This window comes from Pristiophorus japonicus, chromosome 10 (assembly GCF_044704955.1).
Source record: "Pristiophorus japonicus isolate sPriJap1 chromosome 10, sPriJap1.hap1, whole genome shotgun sequence".
NCBI lineage: Eukaryota > Metazoa > Chordata > Chondrichthyes > Pristiophoridae > Pristiophorus > Pristiophorus japonicus.
The window spans coordinates 115,952,432-115,977,928 of record NC_091986.1 but is presented as its reverse complement, the minus strand read 5'-3'; the positions used below and the strand labels follow the sequence as shown (position 1 = coordinate 115,977,928).

The 25,497-nt window shown below is 44.4% G+C and overlaps 1 protein-coding gene and 1 long non-coding RNA gene across 3 annotated transcripts in view; one reads left to right on the top strand and one right to left on the bottom strand.

Moving 5' to 3' along the window:
• The first annotated feature begins 372 nt into the window (after nucleotides 1-372).
• hikeshi (heat shock protein nuclear import factor hikeshi) overlaps nucleotides 373-25,497 on the top strand; it is a 33,530-nt gene continuing 8,405 nt past the window's right edge. The window contains exons 1-3 of one of the 2 annotated variants that reach the window (XM_070892014.1): nucleotides 373-965; nucleotides 5,155-5,386; nucleotides 23,897-24,048. In XM_070892014.1, the coding sequence (XP_070748115.1) occupies nucleotides 936-965; nucleotides 5,155-5,386; nucleotides 23,897-24,048 (414 nt within the window). In that variant the 5' untranslated portion in view covers nucleotides 373-935. Of the gene's footprint in view, nucleotides 966-5,148; nucleotides 5,387-23,896; nucleotides 24,049-25,497 lie in introns of both variants that reach the window. The other variant, XM_070892013.1, reaches the window with a different exon arrangement.
• The window catches only part of LOC139275069 (uncharacterized), a 71,979-nt gene continuing 51,885 nt past the window's right edge, over nucleotides 5,404-25,497 (bottom strand). The window contains exon 3 of the long non-coding RNA XR_011595665.1: nucleotides 5,404-5,681. This is a non-coding gene — a long non-coding RNA (uncharacterized lncRNA). The remainder of the gene's footprint in view (nucleotides 5,682-25,497) is intronic.

Here is a 25,497-nt window from a genome sequence, read left to right as displayed (position 1 = left end):
GTCACTGTTACTTTAACCTCACTGTGTTCGGAACATAATAGGTGGAGAAACAGGGATGTGGGTGGAGAACAATACAAGGAAACTGTCAGAGATGGCCTTATCTGCAATTGACACATTCCTTCAGGTTTTAATTGTTGGAGATTTAAAAAAAAATTTTTTTACTTTTACATTCTGTCTCTTTTATCTTTCTTTCTTTCCCTCTTTATTTCTCTTTCTGTACCTGATTTGACGTTGAATTCAATATTCTGCCTGGACACTTCCTGACTCAGACTGCGCTGCTTATTAACAATTCTTCAATCTGATTGGTCAAGGAGATACACAGGCATCCTGTGCACAGGGGTCCAGGCTACGCATGCGCCATCTGGAAACGGTTCTCCATGTTACGACTTTTAAAAGCCAAACCTCATCTTTAAGGAGCGCGCACAGGGAACTTTTCCAAAACAACATACACTTAATTTCAGAAGAGTATTTTTTTTTAGTGATAGTGACAGTCCGTTTTGCTGGAGAGACGATAATCAAATCAACATTCACCAAGAGTCAAACATTAATAAAATAAATGACAAAGATTTAAAGTTGCTGGGAAGCAACTGTAATGAGTTAAGGAATTTCGCGACTCTTTATAATGTAATCGGTGCAAAGGTATTAAACGTAAAAAAACGTGCGAACGGCTATTCACCGGAGTTTGGGGGCCTTCGACATATGTGGTTGCCATGGCTACAGTGGTCTGCAAACTGTTTCCGGTTGTGAAAGGTCGGAGGGCGGTCCCTGCTGCGGCGCCGCTGCTTGCAGACATTGTGGGTTCGAGAAGCTTCTGCTGTTGTCGGTAAGTGGCCGCGGGGAGAAGAGAAAGCGGCGAGCGGAGTGTGACAGTGACATGTACGAGATTGGCGAGAGCTCGGCTCTTATCAGAGAGGGACGGCGCATTTGGTGAGACAATGTTCGGATGCTTGATTGCGGGTCGATTGGTAAGTTTATTTTGATTCAACACTTGTGCACGTTACTTGCACAATTGGGATTTAATAGTTTCTTTTAAACACATATTTGTGGGTGCTGAAAGCGAAGTAATGCTTTTGGATCTGTGAAAAGTTACATTAATGGAAGCGGGGAAGAATAAAAACTGTTTTGAAAAACGATCAATTGACTAAAATTCTATTTTAATCTTTGACATATTTTGAGAAATGCTTGACTTTTGTGGCTGGGGAGTGCTTATTTTAGCTTCCAAATTACCTGTATTAAGGCAAGAAGGCATTATTTTCGCCTTGCTACCTCTCTTTCCTCTTAAGATGCTCGTTAAAATCTACCTCTTTAAACAAGCTTTTGATCACCTATTTGCCTTAATTTCTTCTGTGGCTCGGTGTCAAATTGATCTGTTTGTAACACTGTTGTGAAGAAGCGCCTTGGGACGTTTTATTACGTTAAAGACGCTATATAAATAGAAGTTATTATTGAAAATAAAATAAACGTGCAGATTTTATACAAAAGCAGAATACTGCGAATGCTGCAGATCTGAAACAGAAACACAAAATGTTGGAAATTCTCAGCAGGTCGGGCAGCATCTGTGGAGGGAGAAACAGTTAACGTTTCAGATCGATGACCTTTTGGCAGTTACCAACCGTAAGAGTTCCATGGGCATTTGCTAGGCAGTAATTGGGCAAATAACCCAACTCCTCCAGCGAAAGTGATTTCTCAGTTGGTTCGGTATATCTGTCAAGCTCCAATTTTTCGCGTGCGGAAACCCAGAACTTGCGGGGCCCAAACAGAAGGATTAGGATGACGTACGCTGAGCGTACGCCGTAGAAGACACTGTAAATTCTGGCCCAATGTGTTGTCTCTTGTGGCTCCCATCTTTTCTCTCTCAAACCCAAAGGGTGCAGATTTGAATGTATCTGGCGCACTTTAATAGCTTTGCCATCTATTGGCGAACTGTACCACATCAAGCACTATCGGGCTTCACTCTTCTCTGCCAAAATCGGCCAGTCCTCCAGGATGATCCTGGAATGCAAAGATAACACCTGGCTTCTTTTCTCCACGATAAACTTTCTCCATATACCCCTCCTGTGCCCCCTTTACCCTTGGCTCCAGCCACAAGTGCAAGGAGTTCATGGATTTCTTTGTCATTAAGATTGAGACGATCTGTTCAGCTGCTACACTCCCTCTGTCCTGTACTAGCTCTTAACCCGCATCTTTAGTTTCTTTCCTATCTCTCCTCATGCTCCCTCCGAGTTCATCCTGTCCACGTGATCCACCTCAACAACACCAACAGTTTGCATTTGTATAGCATCTTTAACGTAGTAAAATGTTCCAAGGCGCTTTGCCTTTTTGATACCGAGCCACATAAGGAAATATTGGGACAGGTGACCAAAAGCTTGGTCAAAGAGTTAGGTTTTAAGGAGCATCTTAAAGGGGGGTAGAGAGGCAAAGGTGTTAAGGGAGATAATTACAGAGCTTTCCCAATTATTAACCCAGATCACAAGGTTACCTCCAATTCCATGCACTTTTATTATTGCTAATAATCTCTTGAGGAACATTATCAAATGTCTTCGAGAAGTCCATATAGACAACATTGATTGGTGTTCAGTGGTTTCAGAGGGCATAATTTAAAAAAGGAGGCAGACAAAAAGCAGGAAACTAGAGATCAGATAGCCTAACATCTGTGGTTGGGAAAATGTTGGAATCCATTATTAAAGAAGCAGTAGCAGGACATTTGGAAAAACATAATAGTCAAGTATAGTCAGCATGGATTTATGAAGGGCAAGTCACGTTTGACAAATTTGCTGGAATTCTTTGAGGATGTAACGAACAGGGTGGATAAAGGGGAATCAGTGGATGTGGTGTATTTGGACTTCCAGAAGGCATTTGACAAGGTGCCACATAAAAGGTCACTGCATAAGATAAAAGTTCACTGGGTTGGGGGTGATATATTAGCATGGATAGAGGATTGGCTAACTAACAGAAAACAGAGAGTCGGGATAAATGGTTCATTCTCTGGTTGGCAACCAGTAACTAGTGGGGTGCCACAGGGATCAGTGCTGGGACCCCAACTATTTACAATCTATATTAATGACTTGGAAGAAGGGACCGAGTGTAACGTCGCCAAGTTTGCTGACGATACAAAGATAGGAGGAAAAGGAGGGCACAAAAAATCTGCAAAAGGACATAGACAGGCTAAGTGAGTGGGCAAAAATTTGGCAGATGGGGTATAATGTTGGAAAGTGTGAGGTTATGCACTTTGGCAGAAAAAAAATCAAAGAGCAAGTTATTATTTAAATGGAGAAAAATTGCAAAGTGCTGCAGTACAGTGGGACCTGGGGGTACTTGTGCATGAAACACATGCATGCAGGTACAGCAAATGATCAGGAAGGCCAATGGAATCTTGGCCTTTATTGCAAAGGGGATGGAGTATAAAGCAAGGAAGTCTTGCTACAGTTATACAGGGTATTGGTGAGGCCACACCTGGAATACTGCGTACAGTTTTGGTTTCCATATTTACGAAAGGATATACTTGCTTTGGAGGCAGTTCAGAGAAGGTTCACTAGGTTGATTCCGAGGATGAGGGGGTTGACTTATGAGGATAGGTTGAGTAGGTTGGACCGCTACTCATTGGAACTCAGAAGAATGAGAGGTGATCTTATCGAAACGTATAAGATTATGAGGGGCCTTGAAAGGATGGATGCAGAGAGGATGTTTCCACTGATGGGGTAGACTAGAACTGGGGCATAATCTTAGACTAAAGGGCCGCCTATTTAAAACTGAGATGAGGAGGAATTTCTTCTCTCAGAAGGTTGTAAATCTGTGGAATTCACTGCCTCAGAGAGCTGTGGAAGCTGAGACATTGAATAAATTTAAGACAGAGATGGACAATTTCTTAACCAATAAGGGAATAAGGGGTTATGGAAGCGAGCAGGGAAGTGGACCTGAGTCCATGATCAGATCAGCCATGATCGTATTAAATGGCGGAGCAGGCTCAAGGGGCCGTGTGGCCTACTCCTGCTCCTATTTCTTATGTTCTTATAAGGTGGTTAAGTCTTACCGTAGTGCACTTTGAAGTTGCTTAGACTTTGACAGGTAAAACAAATGCACAAAATCAGCCGCTAACATCATCTGTAGGATTGTATTCCATTCAGTAAATGTGTTATCTTTGGATTAGAATGCTATAATAACTGATGCTATTCCCTGGGTTCATAACAGTTTCGGTGGTAGGTGGGAAATGGTGTTCCACAAGGATCGGTGCTAGGACTGCTGCTGTTCATCATTTACATAAATGATTTGGACTTGGGAATTGGAAGTAATACAATATCAACATTTTGCAGACAACACCAAATTTGGGGGTGGGTGGGTGCGGCATATAGTTAATACTGAGGAAGACTGACAAAATACAAGAAGACGTTCTCAATCTTGCAGAATGGGTGTGTAAATGGGAAATTAATTTCAATATAGATTTGTGCAAGGTGATGCATTTTGGTAGGAGGAATAAGGGGGCCACCTTCTACTTGGAAAATAAGTCTAAATGAGGCAAAGGAGTAAAGGGATCTAGGGGTACAGATTCATAAATCATTAAAAGTAGCCACGCAGGTCAACACAGCCATAATGAATGCAAACAAAGCACTGGGGTTTATTGCTGGAGGAATAGAATTCAAAAGCAGAGAAGCAAAAAAAGATTTACCAGGTTGATACCCAATGGCACACCAATCAGGAAGTCCTGCGCAGGCCGCTCACCACTGGAAAAGATACCACACGTGCGGCATTGCAGCAAATTTAAAGGGATCGCGTGCCAAATAAAATTGGGCTGAATGGCCTGCTTCTGTGGTGCAATACTATGTAATGGGACATTACTGTGCATAGTAGAAACATGCTGGCTTGCTTCCTATCATCTCTCAGCCTTTTTTTTCAACAAAATTTGAGTCAGCCCAAATTGAGTGTGTTTGTGTAAACATTGGGAAAATAGGAAACTGCTACTAGTTGATCTCTCATGGCATTGCTCTTCAACAAAATGGAAAAGAAAATTTGCATCTCTCTTTTTCCTGTGTGTCTTCCCCATCTTTTTAACTATCATCTCCCTCTCCCGCTGTTGTGAAAACATTGGAATATATCTTGGGCTTCTATTTCTTGTATTGTTTTCACTAATGGGGTTTTTCCTCCCTTGCCCAGGTGCAGACAGATGCACAACAAGTTGCAGAGGGGAAATTTGTATTTAACCTTCCTGATTATGAGAATGTCAATCATGTGGTGGTCTTTATGCTGGGGACAACACCATTCCCTGTAGGAGCAGGAGGATCTGTGTATTTCTCATATCCAGACAAGAGTGGAATGCCAGTGTGGCAGTTGCTGGGATTCATAACTAATGAAAAACCTAGTGCTATCTTCAAAATATCACGTTTAAAGGCAGGTAAGTAGAAGTGGCCTTTCAATGTGGTGACTCTTTTATTAATATTGATAGAAAAAGAACATGCATTTATATAGACATTCTCAGTGCACCCAAAAGTGCTTTACAGCCATTAATTACTTTTGAAATGTAGTTACTGTTATGTAGGCAAACGCAGAAGCCAGTTTTCACACAGCATCAAGATAAATGACGAGCTGAGCTGTTTTGGTGCTGTAGGTTGAGGAATAAATTTTTGTCAGGATACTGGAGAACTCCCCTGCTCTTCTTTGAATAGTGTCGTGGGATATTTTCTGTCTCCCTGAAAAGACAGACTTGATTTAACATCGCATTCAAAAGATGTCACCTCCGTCAATGCAGCACTCCCTTAGTAATGTAACAAGTTTGATTTCTGACTCTAAATATGGATGCAACTACTATTGTTTATTGTACGAGACCAAGTCCAGATACACTCAATATTTTTAAACAGTAGACACCGAGAAATAAACCATACTACCATGTGATCTTTTCCTAGGTGGAGACTTGCCGTCATCGTTCCTTTCCAATCCTGCTTTTCTCGACAAATTGTTAAAGAAAGTTTAAGATCTTTATAGGCCACATCTCACAAACATTCTGGCATGACAAGTATTATTGTGAACAAGACCCCTAAAAAGGATGTATTTCCAACAAAACAACAGATAACTTGTTTTTATTCTATCTTCCATTGTTCCATTTCGTATCTCAAAAGTGTCTTGACTAACAGCTTCCTAAAGTGGCTGTGAAAACAAGTTAAGAGACACAAATTGTACACATCCTGTGTTTCAGCAAACTATTAAATTCATAGTGTCAGCTAAATTGTTCATGACACATCAAACCCGAAAGCATCCTGGGAATAAACAACTTTTAATCATTTCATTCAGTAAAAAGAAATCAAAACATAGAAAATAGGTGCAGGAGTAGGCCATTCGGCCCTTCAAACCTGCACCACCTTTCAATAAGATCATGGCTGATCATTCCCTCAGTACCCCTTTCCTGCTTTCTCTCCATACCCCTTGATCCCTTTAGCTGTAAGGGCCATATCGAACTCCCTCTTGAATATGTCCAATGAACTGGCCTCAACAACTCTCTGCAGTAGGGAATTCCACAGGTTAACAACTCTCTGAATGAAGAAGTTTCTCCTCATCTCAGTCCTAAATGGCCTACCCCTTATCCTAAGACTGTGTACCTTGGTTCTGGACTTTCCCAACATCGGGAACATTCTTCCTGCATCTAACCTGTCCAGTCCCGTCAGAATCTTATACGTTTCTATGAGATCCCCTCTCATCCTTCTAAACTCCAGTGAATAAAGGCCTAGTTGATCCAGTCTCTTCTCATATGTCAGTCCAGCCATCCCTGGAATCAGTCTGGTGAACCTTCGCTGCACTCCCCCAATAGCAAGAACGTCCTTCCTCAGATTAGGAGACCAAAACTGAACACAATATTCCAGGTGAGGTCTCACCAAGGCCCTATACAACTGCAGTAAAACCTCCCTGCTCCTATACTCAAATCCCCTAGCTATGAAGACCAACGTACCATTTGCCTTTTTCACCGCCTGCTGTACCTGCATGCCAGCTTTCAATGACTAATGAACCATGACACCCAGGTCTTGTTGCACCTCCCCTTTTCCTAATCTGCTGCCATTCAGATAATCTGCTTTTGTGTTTTTGCCCCAAAAGTGGATAACCTCACATTTATCCACATTATACTGCATCTGACATGCATTTGCCCACTCACCTAACCTGTCCAAGTCACCCTGCAGCCTCTTAGCGTCCTCCTCATGGCTCACACCGCCACCCAGTTTAGCGTCATCTGCAAACTTGGAGATATTACACTCAATTCCTTCATCTAAATCATTAATGTATATTGTAAAGAGCTGGGGTCCCAGCACTGAGTCCTGTGGCACCCCACTAGTCACTGCCTGCCATTCTGAAAAGGACCCGTTTATCCGACTCTCTGCTTCCTGCCTGCCAACCAGTTCACTATCCACGTCAGTACATTACCCCCAATACCGTGTGCTTTGATTTTGCACACCAATCTCTTGTGTGTGACCTTGTCAAAAGCCTTTTGAAAGTCCAAATACATCACATCCACTGGTTCTCCCTTGTCCACTCTGCTAGTTACATCCTCAAAATATTCCAGAAGATTCGTCAAGCATGATTTCCCTTTCATAAATCCATGCTGACTTGGACCAATCCTGTTACTGCTTTCCAAATGCGCTGCTATTTCATTCTTTGATTCCAAAATTTTCCCCACTACTGATGTCAGGCTAACCGGTCTATAATTACCTGTTTTCTCTCTCCCTCCTTTTTAAAAAGTGGTGTTACATTAGCTACCCTCCAGTCCATAGGAACTGATCCAGAGTCGATAGACTATTGGAAAATGATCACCAACTATTCATCCACTATTTCCAGGGCCACTTCCTTAAGTACGCTGGGATGCAGACTATCAGACCCTGGGGATTTATCGGCCTTCAATCCCATCAATTTCCCGAACACAATTTCTCGCCTAATAGTATCCTTCAGTTCCTCCTTCTCACTAGACCCTCGGACCCCGAGTACATCTGGAAGGTTATTTGGTTCTGTCTTCACGAAGGAAGACACAAAGTATTTGTTCAATTGGTCTGCCATTTCTTTGTTCCCCATTATAAATTTACCTGAATCTGACTGCAAGAGACCTACATTTGTCTTTGCTAATCTTTTTCTCTTCACATATCTATAGAAGCTTTTGCAGTCAGTTTTTATGTTCCCGGCAAGCTTCCTCTCGTACTCAATCTTTCCCCTCTTAATTAAACCCTTAGTCCTCCTCTGCTGAATTCTAAATTTCTCCCAGTCCTCAGGTTTGCTGCTTTTTCTGGCTAATTTATATGCCTCTTCCTTGGATTTAACACTATCCTTAATTTCCCTTGTTAGCCACGGTTGAGCCACCTTCCCCGTTTTATTTTTACTCCAGACAGGGATGTACAATTGTTGAAGTTCACCCTTGTGATCTATCCACCATCAACCCTTTAAGTATCATTTGCCAGTCTATTCTAGCCAATTCACACCTCATACCGTCGAAGTTACCTTTCCTTAAGTTCAGGACTCTAGTTTCTGAATTAACTGTGTCACTCTCCATCTAAACAAAGAATTCTACCATATTATGGTCACACAACAAGATTGCCAATTAGTCCATTCTCATTACACATCACCCAGTCGTGGATTGCCAGCTCCCTGGTTGGTTCCTCGACATATTGGTCTAGAAAACCATCCCTAATACACTCCAGGAAATCCTCTTCCACTAATATGTAGATTAAAGTCGCCCATGATAACTGCTGTACCTTTATTGCACACATCCCTTATTTTTTGTTTGATGCTGTCCCCAACCTCACTACTACTGTTTGGTGGTCTGTACACAACTCCTACTAGCGTTTTCTGCCCTTTGGTATTCCGTAACTCCACCCATACCGATTCCACATCATCCAAGCTAATGTCCCTCCTTACTATTGCATTAATTTCCTCTTTAACCAGCAACGCTACCCTGCCTCCTTTTCCTTCCTAAATGTTGAATATCCCTGGATGTTGAATTCCCAGCCTTGGTCACCCTGGAGCCATGTCTCCGTGATGCCAATTACATCATATCCGTTAACTGCTATCTGCGCAGTTAATTCGTCCACCTTATTCCGAATATTCCTCGCATTGAGGCACAGAGCCTTCAGGCTTGCCTTTTTAACACACTTTGCCCCTTTAGAATTTTGCTGTAATGTGGCCCTTTTTGTTTGTTGCCTTGGATTTTTTTGCCCTCCACTTTCACAATTCTCCTTTCTATCTTTTGCTTCTGCCTCCATTTTAGAAACATAGAAAATAGGTGCAGGAGTAGGCCATTCGGCCCTTCGAGCCTGCACCGCCATTCAATAAGTTCATGGCTGAACATGCAACTTCAGTACCCCATTCCTGCTTTCTCGCCATACCCCTTGATCCCCCTAGTAGTAAGGACTACATCTAACTCCTTTTTGAATATATTTAGTGAATTGGCCTCAACAGCTTTCTGTGGTGGAGAATTCCACAGGTTAACAACTCTCTGGGTGAAGAAGTTTCTCCACATCTCGGTCCTAAATGGCTTACCCCTTATCCTTAGACTGTGACCCCTGGTTCTGGACTTCCCCAACATTGGGAACATTCTTCCTGCATCTAACCTGTCTAAACCCGTCAGAATTTTAAACGTTTCTATGAGATCCCCTCTCATTCTTCTGAACTCCAGTGAATACAAGCCCAGTTGATCCAGTCTTTCTTGATATGTCAGTCCCGCCATCCCGGGAATCAGTCTGGTGAACCTTCGCTGTACTCCCTCAATAGCAAGAATGTCCTTCCTCAAGTTAGGAGACCAAAACTGTACACAATACTCCAGGTGTGGCCTCACCAAGGCCCTGTACAACTGTAGTTACACCTCCCTGCCCCTGTACTCAAATTCCCTCGCTCTGAAGGCCAGCATGCCATTTGCTTTCTTAACTGCCTGCTGTTCCTGCATGCCAACCTTCAATGACTGATGTACCATGACACACAGATCTCGTTGTACCTCCCCTTTTCCTAATCTGTCACCATTCAGATAATAGTCTGTGTCTCTGTTTTTACCACCAAAGTGGATAACCTTACATTTATCCACATTATACTTCATCTCCCATGCATTTGCCCACTCACCTAACCTATTCAAGTCACTCTGCAGCCTCATAGCATCCTTCTCGCAGCTCACACTGCCACCCAACTTAGTGTCATCCACAAATTTGGAGATACTACATTTAATCCCCTCGTCTAAATCATTAATGTACAATGTAAACAGCTGGGGCACCAGCACAGAACCTTGCGGTACCCCACTAGTCACTGCCTGCCATTCTGAAAAGTACCCATTTACTCCTACTCTTTGCTTCCTGTCTGCCAACCAGTTCTCAATCCACGTCAGCACATTACCCCTAATCCCATGTGCTTTAACTTTGCACATTAATCTCTTGAGTGGGACCTTGTTGAAAGCCTTTTGAAAGTCCGAATACACCACATCAACTGGTTCTCCCTTGTCCACTCGACTGAAAACATCCTCAAAAAATTCCAGAAGATTTATCAAGCATGATTTCCCTTTCACAAATCCATGCTGACTTGGACCTATCATGTCACCTCTTTCCAAACACGCTGCTATGACATCCTTAATAATTGATTCCATCATTTTACCCACTACCGATGTCAGGCTGACCGGTCTATAATTCCCTGTTTTCTCTCTCCCTCCTTTTTTCCCCTCTGTCTCCCTGCACAGGTTCCCATCCCCCTGCCATATTAGTTTAACTCCTCCCCAACAGCACTTGCAAACACTTCCCCAAGGACATTGGTTCCGGTCCTGCCCAGGTACAGACAGTCCGGTTTGTACTTGTCCCACCTCCCCCAGAGCCGGTTCCAATGTCCCAGGAATTTGAATCTCTCCCTTCTGCACCACTCCTCAAGCCACATATTTATCTGTGCTATCCTGCGATTCCTACTCTGACTAGCATGTGGCACTGGTAGCAATCCTGAGATTACTACTTTTGAGGTCCTACTTTTTAATTTAGCTCCGAGCTCCCTAAATTCGTCTCGTAGGACCTCATCCCGTTTTTTACCTATATGCACCACGACAACTGGCTGTTCTCTCTCCCTTTTTAGAATGTCCTGCACCCGCTGCGAGACATCCTTGACCCTTGCACCAGAGAGGCAACATAACATCCTGGAGTCTCGGTTGCGGCCGCAGAAACGCCTATCTGTTCCCCTCACAATTGAATCCCCTATCACTATAGCTCTCCCACTCTTTTTCCTACCCTCCTGTGCAGCAGAGCCACCCACGGTGCCATGAACTTGGCTGCTGCTGCTCTCTCCTGATGAGCCATCCCCCTCAACAGTACCCAAAGCGGTGTATCTGTTTTGCAGGGGGATGACCGCAGGGGACCCCTGCACTTCCTTCCTTGCACTGTTCTTCCTGTTGGTCACCCATTCCATATCTGGCTGTGTACCCTTTACCTGCGGTAAGACCAACTCGCTAAATGTGCTATTCACGTCATTCTCAGCATAATGGATGCTCCAGAGTAAATCCACCCGCAGCTCCAGTGCCGCAATGCGGTCCGCAGGAGCTGCAGGCGGATACACTTCCCGCACACGTAGTCGTCAGGGACATTGGAAGCGTCCCTGACTTCCCACATAGTACAGGAGGAGCATAACGCGTGTCCGAGCTCTCCTGCCATGACTTAACCCCTAGATTAACTTAATTTAGCAACAACAATGCTGAAAGGATACTTCCTGATAAAGAAAAAGAAAAAGAAAAACTACTCACCAATCACTTACCCCCTTGGCTATGACGTCACCTTTTGATTTCTTTCTACTTTTTTGCCTCCCTGCTGCAGCTGCACCGGCTGGCCTCTCCAACGTCCCGCTCCGCCTCCTCCGACTCCCTGCTGGCTGCTTGACGACGCTAGGCCTTTTGTAGGCCTCTTTGATGTCCCGCTCTGCCTCCTCCGACTCCCTGCTGGCTGCTCGACGATGCTGGGCCTTTTGTAGGCCTCTCCAACTCCCTGCTGGCTTCTCTATGACGCTGGTCCTTTTGTAGGCCTCTCCAATGTCCCGCTCTGCCTCCTCCGACTCCCTGCTGGCTGCTCTACGACGCTGGGCCTTTTGTAAGCCTCTCGGACGTCCCGCTCCGCCTCCTCCGACAAAAACTTTCTATGATTAAACCAAATCCTAACCCTACGTATATATGTATGCACAACTAGTGTATCTTACAATACTGCCCTGAAGTGTCGCCCTAGATCATGTGCTCAAGTCGTGGAATGGGGCTTGAACCCACAACCTTTTAACTTGGGAGGCAACAATTCAGCCACTGAGCTAAGCTGACACTTTGCTTAGCACAACTGATTGTGGAGTATCTAAAGTTCACTACTTAAGTCCAGTGTTCTTCCAAGTTTGGGAAAAACTGTTAAACTAGTTCTGACTGGGCAACCGTGATTAAAGATGTGATAATTAATAAGATGCCTTTCCTCCTCCAGTGAGAAATGGACACCAAACTGACCCATCACTATTTCAGAAAAGTGTATTTTATTCCAGTTAACAGTTCCAAAGGGCCCAATTTTGGCCATGACTTGCATCAATTTTTTTGGAGTAAGTTTTTTCTGGCGTAAGTTTAAAAAATGCCATTTTCCCCAAAAGATTTGCTCCAGAGTAAGTCAGTTAGGTACGATATTTTTTTTAGTTCAGTTTTTCTTTCAAAAGGGGACGTTCACAGACACTTACGCCAGTTTTGGTCATTTATGCTACTTTGGCCAACTAAAATTTACTCCAAATCGACTTAGGTCAGCGTATGTGGCCAGCTCTGAAAAAGAATTCGGCGCAGGTTAGTACATTTAAAGCACCAACACTTACAAAGCACTAAACAAAGCACAACAATAAACATTCAATAACAAATAAAAAATACAAGGAAGCTGAGGACCTGCACCAAGACTTACAAAGCACTAAACAGACCACAAAAAGTAATAAGCAATCAATAACAAATAAAAAAATAGAAGCCCTACCTTTATGCCAGAATCAAGTTTTTAAAAGAAAAGCCCCCCCCCCCCCCATCAAAGCACTTTCTCTCTCTCTCTTTACCCGTCCTCCCCCCCCCCCCCCCCCCAAACACACACATCAAAACTCTCAAGCACAAGCTTCAATAAATAAAAAATAAGTCCTACCTCGGCCCGGGAAGCCAGCCGGCCGACCGGTGCGGGGGGGGGGGGGCCACTCGGCCGGGGTAGGGTGTGGCGAAGATCGGGGCGCCCTTCGGCCGGGGATAGGGGCTGCGAGCATCGGGTCCTGCTCACAGCCCACAGAACACGCTGGGAGGGCAGCAGCATGCTCGCAGCTGCCGGCAGTGCTTTCTGCACTGGCCTGTTGCTCCGCCCCCCCACTTCACGAGCTACGTCACGCTGGGACACCGGAGAGTCAGCAGAGCGGGCAAGATGGGGCCCCTTTTTTTTCAACGCCGTTTCCAGCGCGCAAAGTTGGTGCATTTAAGGTAAGTGCGCCGGAAAAAGGGGCTGGGGAAAATTGGGCCCAAAGAAACTGGTGGGGAGAAGGTTACATTTCATTCTTGCCTGAAAATTAGATTTCCAAAGGAATAGTTTGATAGTTTACTTGGCTTTAGATTTTTGTTAACTGCCTTAAAAACCTAATGCCCTTTCAGAAGTTTTGAAGGCTCATCTGAGAACCCACACTGCCTTCTGGAGCAACGAATGTTTGTTATGTTGATTACAATTCCTTATCATCCAGAATGTTAGGAAACCTTTGTAAAGGATATTCAAGATTCCTGATGCAGTGACAAACATTTTTATAGTCTCTTAATGCTTGTTAGTAGAATGACATACCTTTAGATATCTGCCTCTTATCTGATATATAAGGTGAACATCCTGTATTGCCAAGTTTACTGAGATTCATCTCCATGAATAGTGTCTATACCTCAGATGTCATTCTCAGATGGAGTATCTTTGGAAAAGTTGAGCATTGTTTGTTAGATCTCTATGCCAAATGAAAACCTAAAACTTTCTAAATCCTGCTGTATGTATCTTTCAGTACATTTTTCTGCTGGGCCTTTACATTTATATTTTGTATCCATATTCAGTCAATCTGGTCATGCTACATTTGTCTTCCTGCTTTACAAAAAGATAATGGAATGCAGTACCATGTGATGTTCCTCAACAAGCTTTCTTTGCCCTATCTAAACCAAAGGTCACTTTACCAGATATTTAGAGATAAATGTTATGAAAGCACTTGAAAGTGCTGTCCATTTATGTTTGCTCGACATTTACTTTTAAATCTGGCAGGTTAGGTAGCAGTCGGTAGTAAAGTATTTTAATTTATCGTACCTCCTTTTTATATCCCTCACTTTTGCTTGTCTCATTTTGGTTATTGGGATTATTTAATTCTCAATTGACCTTATTGCCTTCCCTCTGATTACTTCAATCATTTAAAAAATATATATTATTTGTTCTCCGGATATAGATGATGCTGGCAAAGCCACATTTATTGCCTATCCCTTGTTGCGCTAAGAAGGTGATGGTGGTCCTTCTCCTTGAACCACTGCAGTCCTTCTGATGATGGTGTTTTCACAATGGTGTTAGGTAGGGAATTCCAGTATTCTGATCCAGCAATGAGGAAGAAATGTCGATTATGTGTCAGTCCAAGCCAGGATGGTATATAACTTGGAGGTGATTATGCACCCAGAACATTGCTGCTTTTGTCCTCTTTGTGGTAGATATCACAGTGGAGCAGCTGCCAAAGTAACCTTGGTGAGTTGCTTCATGCATCTTGTAGATTGCACATACAGCGGCCACAGTGCGATGGTGGGTGTGTATATTAAATTCAGTGGCAGAGGCACCAATCAAACAAATTGCTCTGTCCTGGATGATGTCTAGTTTCTTGACATGTTGTTGCGGCTGCAACCATTCAGGTGAGTGGTGAGCATTCTATTACATTTCTGTCTTATAGATGTTGGAGAGTTTTTGAGGGCTCGGGGTGAGACAGTTGTCGCAGAGTACCTGCTCTTGTAACCAAGATGTTAATATGGCTGGCCTAATTCAGCTTATGGTCAGTGGTGACCCCCCGGTTATTGATAGTGATGCCTTTGAAGCTCAAGGGAGATCGCTGGGCTTTCTGATATTGGTGATGGTCATTACTTGCGACTTAAGTGGGAGGTAACATTCACACCACATGAGCCCAAGCCTGGATGTTATCCAGGTACTGCCGAAGGCTGGCAATGGCTGCTTCCTACTCAGGAATTTTAATGGAGCTGAGCAATGTGATGGCTGGCCTCTGACAACCATAACCTTCTTCCAGCCATTGGAGGATTTTTGCTTTTACATTTTTTCTTCTCTCCTAAACTCACTGACTGCTGGGTTGTGGTACCATTGGCATCAACCTTGCTCAATATTGAGTTTAGATAATGAGTACCAGGGACTGTTTGATTATGGATGGCCAATTTCAAGTACAAGGGACGTAGTCACTTGATGGTATTTTGGAATGGAACCCTGACTTTGTTTTTCCCTTCCATCTCCCCAAGGACACTGAGAGGAATTATAGCAACCCACCCCCAATTGAGATCTGCTATCTCAACACAAACCTGGAACATTCTTGGTCTGTATGGTTTATTTAGAACATAAGAACATAAGAAATAGGAACAGGAGTAGGCCATATGTCCCCTCGGGCCTGCTCCGCCATTCAATAAGATCATGGCTGATCTGATCATGGACTCCGCTCCACCTCCCTGCCCGCTCCCCAAAACCCCTTATTCCCTTATCGTTTAAGAAACTATCTATTTCTGTCTTAAATTTATTCAATGTCCCAGCTTCCACAGCTCTCTGAAGCAGTGAATTCCACAGATTTACAACCCTCTGAGAGAAGAAATTTCTCCTCATCTCAGTTTTAAATGGACGGCCCCTTATTCTAAGATCATGCCCTCTAGTTCTAGTCTCCCCCATCAGTGGAAACATCCTCTCTGCATCCACCTTGTCAAGCCCCCTCATAATCTTATACATTTCGATAAGATCACCTCTCATTTTTCTGAACTCCAATGAGTAGAGGCCCAAACTCCTCAACCTTTCCTCATAAGTCAACCCACTCATCTCCGGAATCAACCTAATGAACCTTCTCTCAACTGCCTCCAAAGCAAGTCTATCTTTTTGTGAATATGGAAACCAAAACTGCACGCAGTATTCCAGGTGTGGCCTTGCCAATACCCTGTATAGCAGTAGCAAGACTTCCCTGCTTTTATACTCCATTCCCTTTGCAATAAAGGCCAAGATTCCATTGGCCTTCCTGATCACTTGCTGTACCTGCATACTATCCTTTTGTGTTTCATGCACAAGTACCCCCAGGTCCTGCTGTACTGCAGCACTTTGCAATCTTTCTCCATTTAAATAATAACTTGCTCTTTGATTTTTTTTCTGCCAAAGTGCATGACCTCACACTTTCCAACATTGTACTCCATCTGCCAAATTTTTGCCCACTCACTTAGCCTGTCTATGTCCTTTTGCAGATTTTGGGTGTCCTCCTCACATATTGCTGTTCCTCCCATCTTTGCATCGTCAGCAAACTTGGCTACGTTACACTCAGTCTCTTCTTCCAAGTTGTTAATATAGATTGTAAATAATTTCTACACAGACAAGTGTCTTTACCAACTGGACCAAAAAGAATTATAATGTGCATTAGTTCACTTTATCAAAAAAGTAAAGCCATTTTACTGACTCTTAACTTACCTCATAAAAACAATAGTTTAATTGATAGTGGAATGGCTAACATTAGATTCCCTCCTCCAACAATTTGCCAATTAAAATGTATAATCTTAACCATTCCTGCCAACCGACCAATGTTGGTATAGAATATGTGGATAGATGGAATGGACTGTCGTGCATGTTTCTGCACACCTACTTACTAAAAATACTTTCCAAGCAGCTTGTGGTAATTTGATTGCTTATTGTTGTATTTCTTACTGGACCTCGCCTTGATACCCTCATAACATCCCAGGAATCAGTCTGGTGAACCTGCGCTGCACTCCCTCAATAGCAAGAACGTCCTTCCTCAGATTAGGAGACCAAAATTGAACACACTATTCCAGGTGAGGCCTCACTAAGGCGCTGTACAACTGCAGTAAGACCTCCCTGCTCCTATACTCAAATCGCCTAGCTATGAAGGCCAACATACCATTTGCCGCCTTCACCACCTGCTGTACCTGCATGTCAACTTTCAATGACTGATGAACCATGACACCCAGGTCTCGCTGCACCTCCCCGTGGCCTTTATACATTGGAATTTAGAAGGATGAGAGGGGATCTCATAGAAACATACAAGATTCTGACGGGATGGGACAGGTTAGATGTGTGGGTAGAATGTTCCCGATGTTGGGGAAGTCCAGAACCAGGGGACACAGTCTTAGGATAAGGAGCAGGCCATTTAGGACTGAGATGAGGAGAAACTTCTTCACTCAGAGAGTTGTTAACTTGTGGAATTCCCTTGCCGCAGAGAGTTGTTGATGCCAGTTCATTGGATATATTCAAGAGGGAGTTAGATATGGCCCTTACGGCCAAGGGGTATGGAGAGAAAGCAGGAAAGGGGTACTGAGGGAATGATCAGCCACGATCTTATTGAATGACGGTGCAGGCTCGAAGGGCCGAATGGCCTACTCCTGCACCTATTTTCTATGTTTCTATAACATTCCTTATGAATCAGTGTTAGAAATCAATAAGATTGACATCCAGTGATACAAAGGCTTTTTTAATACAGGTTGAACCTCCCTTATCCAGAACTCCCTTATCCGGAACCACCCCTTGTCCAGAACCATTCCCGGTTACCGGGTGGCGCATGCGCAGAACAAATTGAAGTCCTTCCTCACTGCCGACTCCCGTAATTGCTGGCCTGATCCCGTGATCCACCGCCACCTCCCCCCCCCCCCCCCCCCCCATGATCTCTCTGCCGCACTCCCAGCCCCGATATCTCCTTGCTCAGTACCTGTACCATCCAATTTAACATGACCACCCCTTTTCCTGAAAAATCCCTTAACCAAAACAGGCCAGGTCCCGAGGGTTCCGGATAAGGGAGGTTCAACCTGTAATGGGTTAAATTAAATATTTCTGTATGTTGCGAAATTCATCTAGAATGGATATAATTTGACTAGTAGAAAATGTGCTTTTACAAATAATTTCCCCCAATAAAACTAAGCTGTTTAGACTCTTCAAATATATTTCCTTTAATTAGTGCAATTTTTGCACCAGTGGCATCCGAACTAAATCTGCACTTGCCTTGTGTGAACCCCCCTTCGAAAAATTGCTTTCAAATACGGCAGAGTTGTGCGCAGTGTAGTGGCCCGTGGATCTCTGGACCGTTGTGCGTATATAAACCTGGGATCACGGGTGGGGTCGGTGCTCCTCTAGCCAATCAGGAGATTGCTAAAACAGATTGTAAATATGTCAATAGAAGACAGAAGTCTTCTACTGTCATATATTTACAATCAACATAGTGTTTAATAGCCACTTTTAATTGGAAATGTTCGTTGAAGGGATTTAAAAAGGTAAGTGTATATATATATATATTTTAGTTACGCCAGATATACAGTTGATCAAACATCTTTCATAATTATGTGTAAATAATACTGCATTTGTTAGATGTACGGTTCTTACCTACTCTGTATTAGATTAGATGCTCCATTATTTGAATTGTGCCCATAAAGTAGCAAACCTCAGTACAAAATGTTTCTATAAATCAGTCGTGTTTTTATTGTAATATGTTGAGAAATAATCGGCACACAAATGATATTCCCCACCAACTACAAATTTTAACCCCTATTACTGATGACCTTCGCTCGAACGGTTTTTCACAAGAGAGCGATCTTAACAAAACATTTGTGTGGTTTTAGTTTCAAGCCTAGCCACCTTTGACCTTTGCCGTTATGCCCCACAAAACTTATTTTTGTGACAAAAGAGCAGTTGTAAAAGCCACGAAAGGAAAGGCCATAGGAATATTAAAGCCCATAGGAACATTTTTACATCTGGTGCAAGTATCTGATGAAAGATCATCGACTTGCAACGTTAACTCTTTCTCTGTCCACAGATGCTGCCTGATCTACTGAGTATTTCCAACATTTTCTATTTTTATCTTATAAGTGATACATCCTTACTACACAGTATAAATGCACACGAGGCCCATGCTTGAGAGAAGGTCAGTCTGTGACCTGTCCTTTATTCCTTAGCACTCAAGTGATGAAGGTGGGTGGAGCTTCCCCTTTTATACCTGAAGGTCCAGGTTAGGAGTGTCTCCCACCTAGTGGTCAGTGTTCTCACGGTGTACAACTTAGGTCAGTTTATACATGGGTTACAATGCTGGTTAAATACATGACATCACCTCCCTCCCCCCCCCCCCAAAGTCTTATTGGGATCACAGGTTGAGTCTCTCTGGTGGTTTACGCTCCCATGTAGAGCGCCTGAATTGGGGCTCTGGTTGTTGGGTGCTGGCCTGAGTGTCTGCTGTTTGCAGTGCCTCAAGCCTGTCCGGACTGCCCACAGTGACTGGGCTCTCCTCCCTTTGGTTCCGGTGTTCGGTCACCTGTGGTGGAGTGAACTCTATATCGTGTTCTTCCTCTGCTTCTTCTATGGGGTTGCTGAACCTCCTTTTTGTTTGATCCACATGTTTGTGGCAGATTTGTCCATTGGTAAGTTTAACTACCAGAATCCTATTTCCCTCTTTGGCAACCACAGTGCCTGCGAGCCATTTGGGCCCTGCAGCGTAGTTGAGGACAAAAACAGGATCATTTACATCAATACATCGTGCCCTCGCATTCCTGTCATGGTAGTGATATTGTGACTGACGCCTGCTCTCGACAATTTCTTTCATGGTGGGGTGTATAAGGGATAATCGGGTTTTGAGCGTCCTTTTCATTAGTAGCTCTGCGGGTGGAACCCCTGTGAGCGAGTGTGGTCGGGATCTATCGGCCAACAGGAGGCGTGATAAGCGGGTTTGTAGGGAACCCCCTTGGAATCTGAGCATCCCCTGTTTGATTATCTGCACTGCTCGTTCTGCCTGGCCGTTTGAGGCCGGCTTGAACGGTGCCGTTCTAACATGGTTAATTCCATTGCCTGCCATGAAGTCTTGGAATTCAGTGCTTGTGAAGCACGGGCCATTGTCGCTGACCAAGATGTCCGGTAGACCGTGGGCGGCGAACATTGCCCGCAGACTTTCTACCGTGGCAGAGGATGTGCTTGAATTTAAAATGTCACACTCGATCCATTTGGAGTAGGCGTCTACTACAACCAAAAACATTTTTCCCATGAAAGGACCTGCGTAGTCCACATGGATGCGTGACCAAGGCTTGGCGGGCCATGGCCAGTGGCTAAGGGGCAATGGCCCAGCTGGGCACACGTGTTGCACCTGCGAACACAAAGTTCCAGATCTGCGTCTATCCCTGGCCACCAAACATGTATCGTGACAATGCCCGGGTGCCCACTGTGGAGTTCTCTGATGAACACCCCTCTGCCCATCTGGGGCATGACTACGCGGTTTCCCCACAGTAGGCAATCGGCCTGAACCGAGAGTTCATCCTTGCGCCTGTGAAATGGTTTAAATTTCTCAGGGCATGCCCTATACGTGGCTACCCAGTCCCCATTCAGGACACATTTCTTGACTAGAGACAATAGCGGGTCTCTATTTGTCCAGACTTTAATCTGACGGGCTGTCACGGGTGAGCCTTCGCTTCCGAAAGCTTCGACAGCCATGACCATCTCAGCACCATGCTCGGTAGCCCCTTCAGTGGTGGCTAGTGGGAGCCTGCTGAGTGCATCGGCGCAGTTTTCGGTGCCCGGTCTGTGCCAAATTGTGTAGTCATCGGCAGCTAACGTGAGTGCTCACCTCTGTATGCGGGCCGATGCGTTTGCATTTATGGCCTTGTTGTCGGCCAATAGGGACGTTAGGGGTTTGTGATCTGTCTCCAGCTCAAATTTCCTGCCAAACAGGTACTAGTGCATTTTCTTTACCGCATATACACATGCGAGCACCTCCTTTTCTTCCATCCTGTAGCCCCTTTCTGCCTGGGACAGACTTCTGGAGGCATAAGCTACCGGCTGTAACTGACCCTTGGCATTGACATGCTGCAACACACACCCGACACCATAGGACGACGCATCGCACGTTAACACAAGTTTCTTACATGGGTCATATAGCGTTAACAGATTGTTGGAACATAACAAATTGTGTGCTCTATTAAAAGCCCTTTCCTGGCTGTCTCCCCAGACCCATTCGCGACCTTTGCGTAGGAGCACGTGTCGTGGCTCTAGCAGCGTGCTCAATTTGGGAAGAAAGTTACCAAAATAGTTCAGGAGCCCCAGGAACGAACGCAGCTCCGTCGTGTTACGGGGTCTGGGTGCTCTCTGGATCGCTTCCGTCTTGGATGCAGTAGGGCTGATCCCGTCTGCTGCTACCCTTATCCCCAGGAATTCTACCTCTGGAGCTAGGAAGACGCACTTCGCCTTTTTCAGTCGCAGACCTACCCGGTCCAGTCTGCGTAGCACCTCCTCCAGGTTGTGGAGGTGTTCTTCAGTATCGTAACCCGTAATGAGGATGTCGTCCTGAAAAACCACCGTCCCTGGAATCGACTTGAGGAAGCTTTCCATATTTTGTTGGAAGATCGCAGCGGCCGAGCGAATCCCGAACGGACATCTGTTGTACTCAAACAACCCCTTGTGTGTGTCGTGATGGTGGTCAGCTTCTTCGATTCACTCGCCAGCTCCTGGGTCATGTAAGCTGAGGTCAGGTCCAATTTTGAAAAAAGTTTGCCACCGGATAGCGTCGCAAAGAGGTCCTCCGCTCTCGGTAGTGGGTACTGGTCTTGGAGTGACACCCGATTGATGGTGGCCTTGTAATCGCCACATATCCTGACCGACCCATCCGCCTTGAGCACCGGCACAGTCGGGCTCGCCCAGTCACTGAATTCGACTGGCGAGATGATGCATTCCCTCAACAGGCGGTCCAATTCGCCTTTTATCTTTTCCCGCATCACGTACGGCACCGCTCTGGCCTTGTGGTGTACTGGTCTGGCGTCCGGGTTTATGTGAATCACTACCTTGGCCCCCATGAAAGTGGCAATGCCGGGTTGAAATAATGAGTCAAATTTGTCCAGGACCTGTGAGCATGATACTCGCTCCACAGAGGAAATTGCATTGACATCGCCCCATTTCCAGTTCATGACAGCAAGCCAACTCTTCCCCAGTAGTGCGGGACCGTCCCCATGAACAATCCAGAGTGGCAACCTGCTCTCCGAATCTTTGTGGGTCATGACTACCGTGGCGCTGCCTAGCACCGGAATGATCTGCTTTGTGTAAGTCCGTAGCTGTGCGTCAATCGGCGATAATTCTGGCCTCCTGGCCTTGGATGCCCACAACTTTTCGAACTGTTTGATACCCATCAGGGACTGGCTGGCACCCGTGTCTAACTCCATTGATACTGGGATGCCATTGAGGAGCACTTTCATCATTATCGGTGGCGTCCTGGTGTATGAACTGTATACGTGCTCCACATGAACTCGCTGAACTTCAGCTTCCAGTGATTTCCCCCAGTGTCCATTTCTGCAAGTATTTTGCTCATCTCTGCAAACTCCGGCTGAATGTATGCCTCCACGCCTCTAGCATGAGTTGCGGTTTGAAACAAAAGGTCCCTTGCCAGTCGATCGTCCCTGACTGCCCCTGTTATTGTCCTTGAGTGCACCATTAACAGGTGTTGATGGCCCCTTTACTGGCCGCATTGTCCCTTGCAATGGCGTGAATCGCTGTTCAGCTTGCCATTGTCTCTGTCGAACTCCCCCTCTGGGTTCGACTACATGTTGGGGCATGCCTGACTGCCCTTGTCTGCCTGGAGAACTAACTGTGTGCTGCTTTAACAATGTTGAATCTCTGTCCCAACCATTCCTTAACACAGTACCTCTCGTCTGTTCTGCTAGTGGCCATGCTCGCGTGGTTTAAATCCCAGTTTCTTGTCGCCATTGATATGTCCTTACTACACAGTATAAATGCACACTAGGCCCATGCTTGAGAGAAGGCCAGTCTGTGACCTGTCCTTTATTCCTTAGCACTCAAGTGATGAATGTGGGTGGAGCTTCCCCTTTTATACCTGAAGGTCCAGGTTAGGAGTGTCTCCCACCTAGTGGTCAGTGTTCTCACGGTGTACAACTTAGCTCAGTTTATACATGGGTTACAATGCTGGTTGAATACATGACAATAAGAATAAGTCCTACCTCGGTCCATAATTTCAACTGGCCATCAACTCTTTGTCTTTGACTGGTTTCCCCACTTCCCAGTGTTGCAGCTACCTTTAAAACAATTTCTGGAGCTGCGGTTATAAAGTCGGATAGCTGAAAGATGCTATTCACAGCCAACGTCCATATTTTATTGCAGGTCACATTGTGGTTAGACACATGAAAAGAGCTTTGTGTCTGGCAATAAGTTTTTCATCAGAAAATGCTGGAAACACTCAACAAGTCAGTCAGCAGCTGCCAACTAATACAATTTTCTCTTTCCTCCCCCCCTCTAACTTCCCCATACGCAGGCTCCTGCACCTGTTTTCATCAGATATAAAAAAAACTTCAGGGTAATTAATGGGGAATTAGCCCAACTTTTTATCAGCACATGATTTGAATGGGTAGGTGAAATGTGCAACAAAGCCGATATGCAGTTGGAATTTAACAGATCACAAGTTCGGGATTTAGCACATGTGGTTAATTTCAAAGGCAGTATGACGGTGAACTCTGAGAGTACGTCATAATACTGACCGCGAATCCAGGGCCAATGTATTAATAATTCTATATTTTTCACTTCAGCTTTAAGCTGCTTCATTCTGTTGCAATTCTGTTTCTATGATTTTACATTTGCTTGGAAAAGAGTTTACTTTGTATTGATCTGGCTTTTTGATGAAAAATTAAATATTAATAGCAGGAATGCATATCTCCTTGCAGAGGAAGGTGGCCAGCATCCTTTTGGAATGATGAATATTCCACAAACTCAATCTGTTGCCCAAATTGGGATCTCTTTGGAACCTATGGAACTATTGACGCAGCAAACTCCAGTAGCAAGTGCAGCTGTATCAACAGTTGATTCATTTACACAGGTAAGTACAATAACTAAGGTATTCAGACTACGTGGATATATTGGGCCAAAAATTGCAGGCGATGCATCCGACCAAATTTTTTTTCATAAAAGTACCTGGTGGTCCCTGAGGAATGAACACTTCCTATCTGAGGCCTAGATGCTCAGCCCAGCGCAGAGGCCCACGCATCCCAGAAATGTAAGCGCATCTTGGGATCACGTTGGCCTGGACCACCAATCACAATGTAATATTCTCATTGATAATAAAGGTGAGTTCCGTTTGTACGAGCTCCCATTACTGTCTGAGAATTACCCCCAAAACTCAGAAACACAACATAATAAATTTAAAAAACCACACCTCACATATTTAGAATTAATTGAATGTTTTAGGAAAAATTTTAATTTTTTTGAAAATGTTTTAAAAATGTTTTAATAGGGTTAAAAATAAACTTAATGGACAGAGTTTTTAATATAAAAATTAGTGATGACATTTAATTTTTCTATCTTTTAAAATTCTTACGCTGGTAAAAGCAGGCACCAAGCGTAAGCGTTTTAAGGACATTCGTTGGGCAAAAAGCCCAAATCTCCGTCCACGAAGGCCCTTCTCCTGGGGATGTGTTGGATCTGTCAAAAGACATTTTGACAGATCGGAAGTGTCGGGTTTAGGCACATGCGCTTTGCGCATCTTAACCCGGAACTTGTAGGGCCTCTTCGGGCGCGTGTGCACATCGTACGCACCCGGAGAGGCCGCAATTTATGGCCCATTTAAGCTGAACAAAAATCACTTCTTAATGTGCATTTTATAAATCATCCCATAGTGTGCAAATGCATCATTTTGAAAATATCAGATTAGGATTTGTCCTGCCCAGAATATCAAAATGGCTTTGGTTGCTGGTTATTTTGATATGTAACATGAATCCTATGAGAAAGAAAGAAAGACTTGTATTTATATAGCGCCTTTCACGACCACCAGATGTCTCAGAGCGCTTTACAGCCAATGAAGTACTTTTTGAAGAGTAGTCACTGTTGTCATGTAGGAAATGCGGCAACCAATTTGTGAACAAGCAAGCTCCCACACACAGCAATGTGATAATGACCAGATAAATTTTTTATTATGTTGATTGAGGGATAAATATTTACCAGGACACTGGGAATAACTCCCATGCTCTTCTTCGAAATAGTGCCATGGGATATTTTACGTCCACTTGAGAGAGCAGACGGGGCCTCGGTTTCACATCTTATCCGAAAGACAGCATCTCCGACAGTGCAGCGCTCCCTCAGCACTGCATTGAAGTGTCAGTCTCGATTTTTCATGCTCCAGTCCCTGCTTGAACCCATAACCTTCTGACTCAGAGGCGAGTGTGTTATCCACTAAGCCACAGCTGACAATTATGATGCTGAGTATTATAATTTAAAGGGATTGCTGGAGTGTATAGTATAGATAAAGTTACAAACTATTAACATTACATTG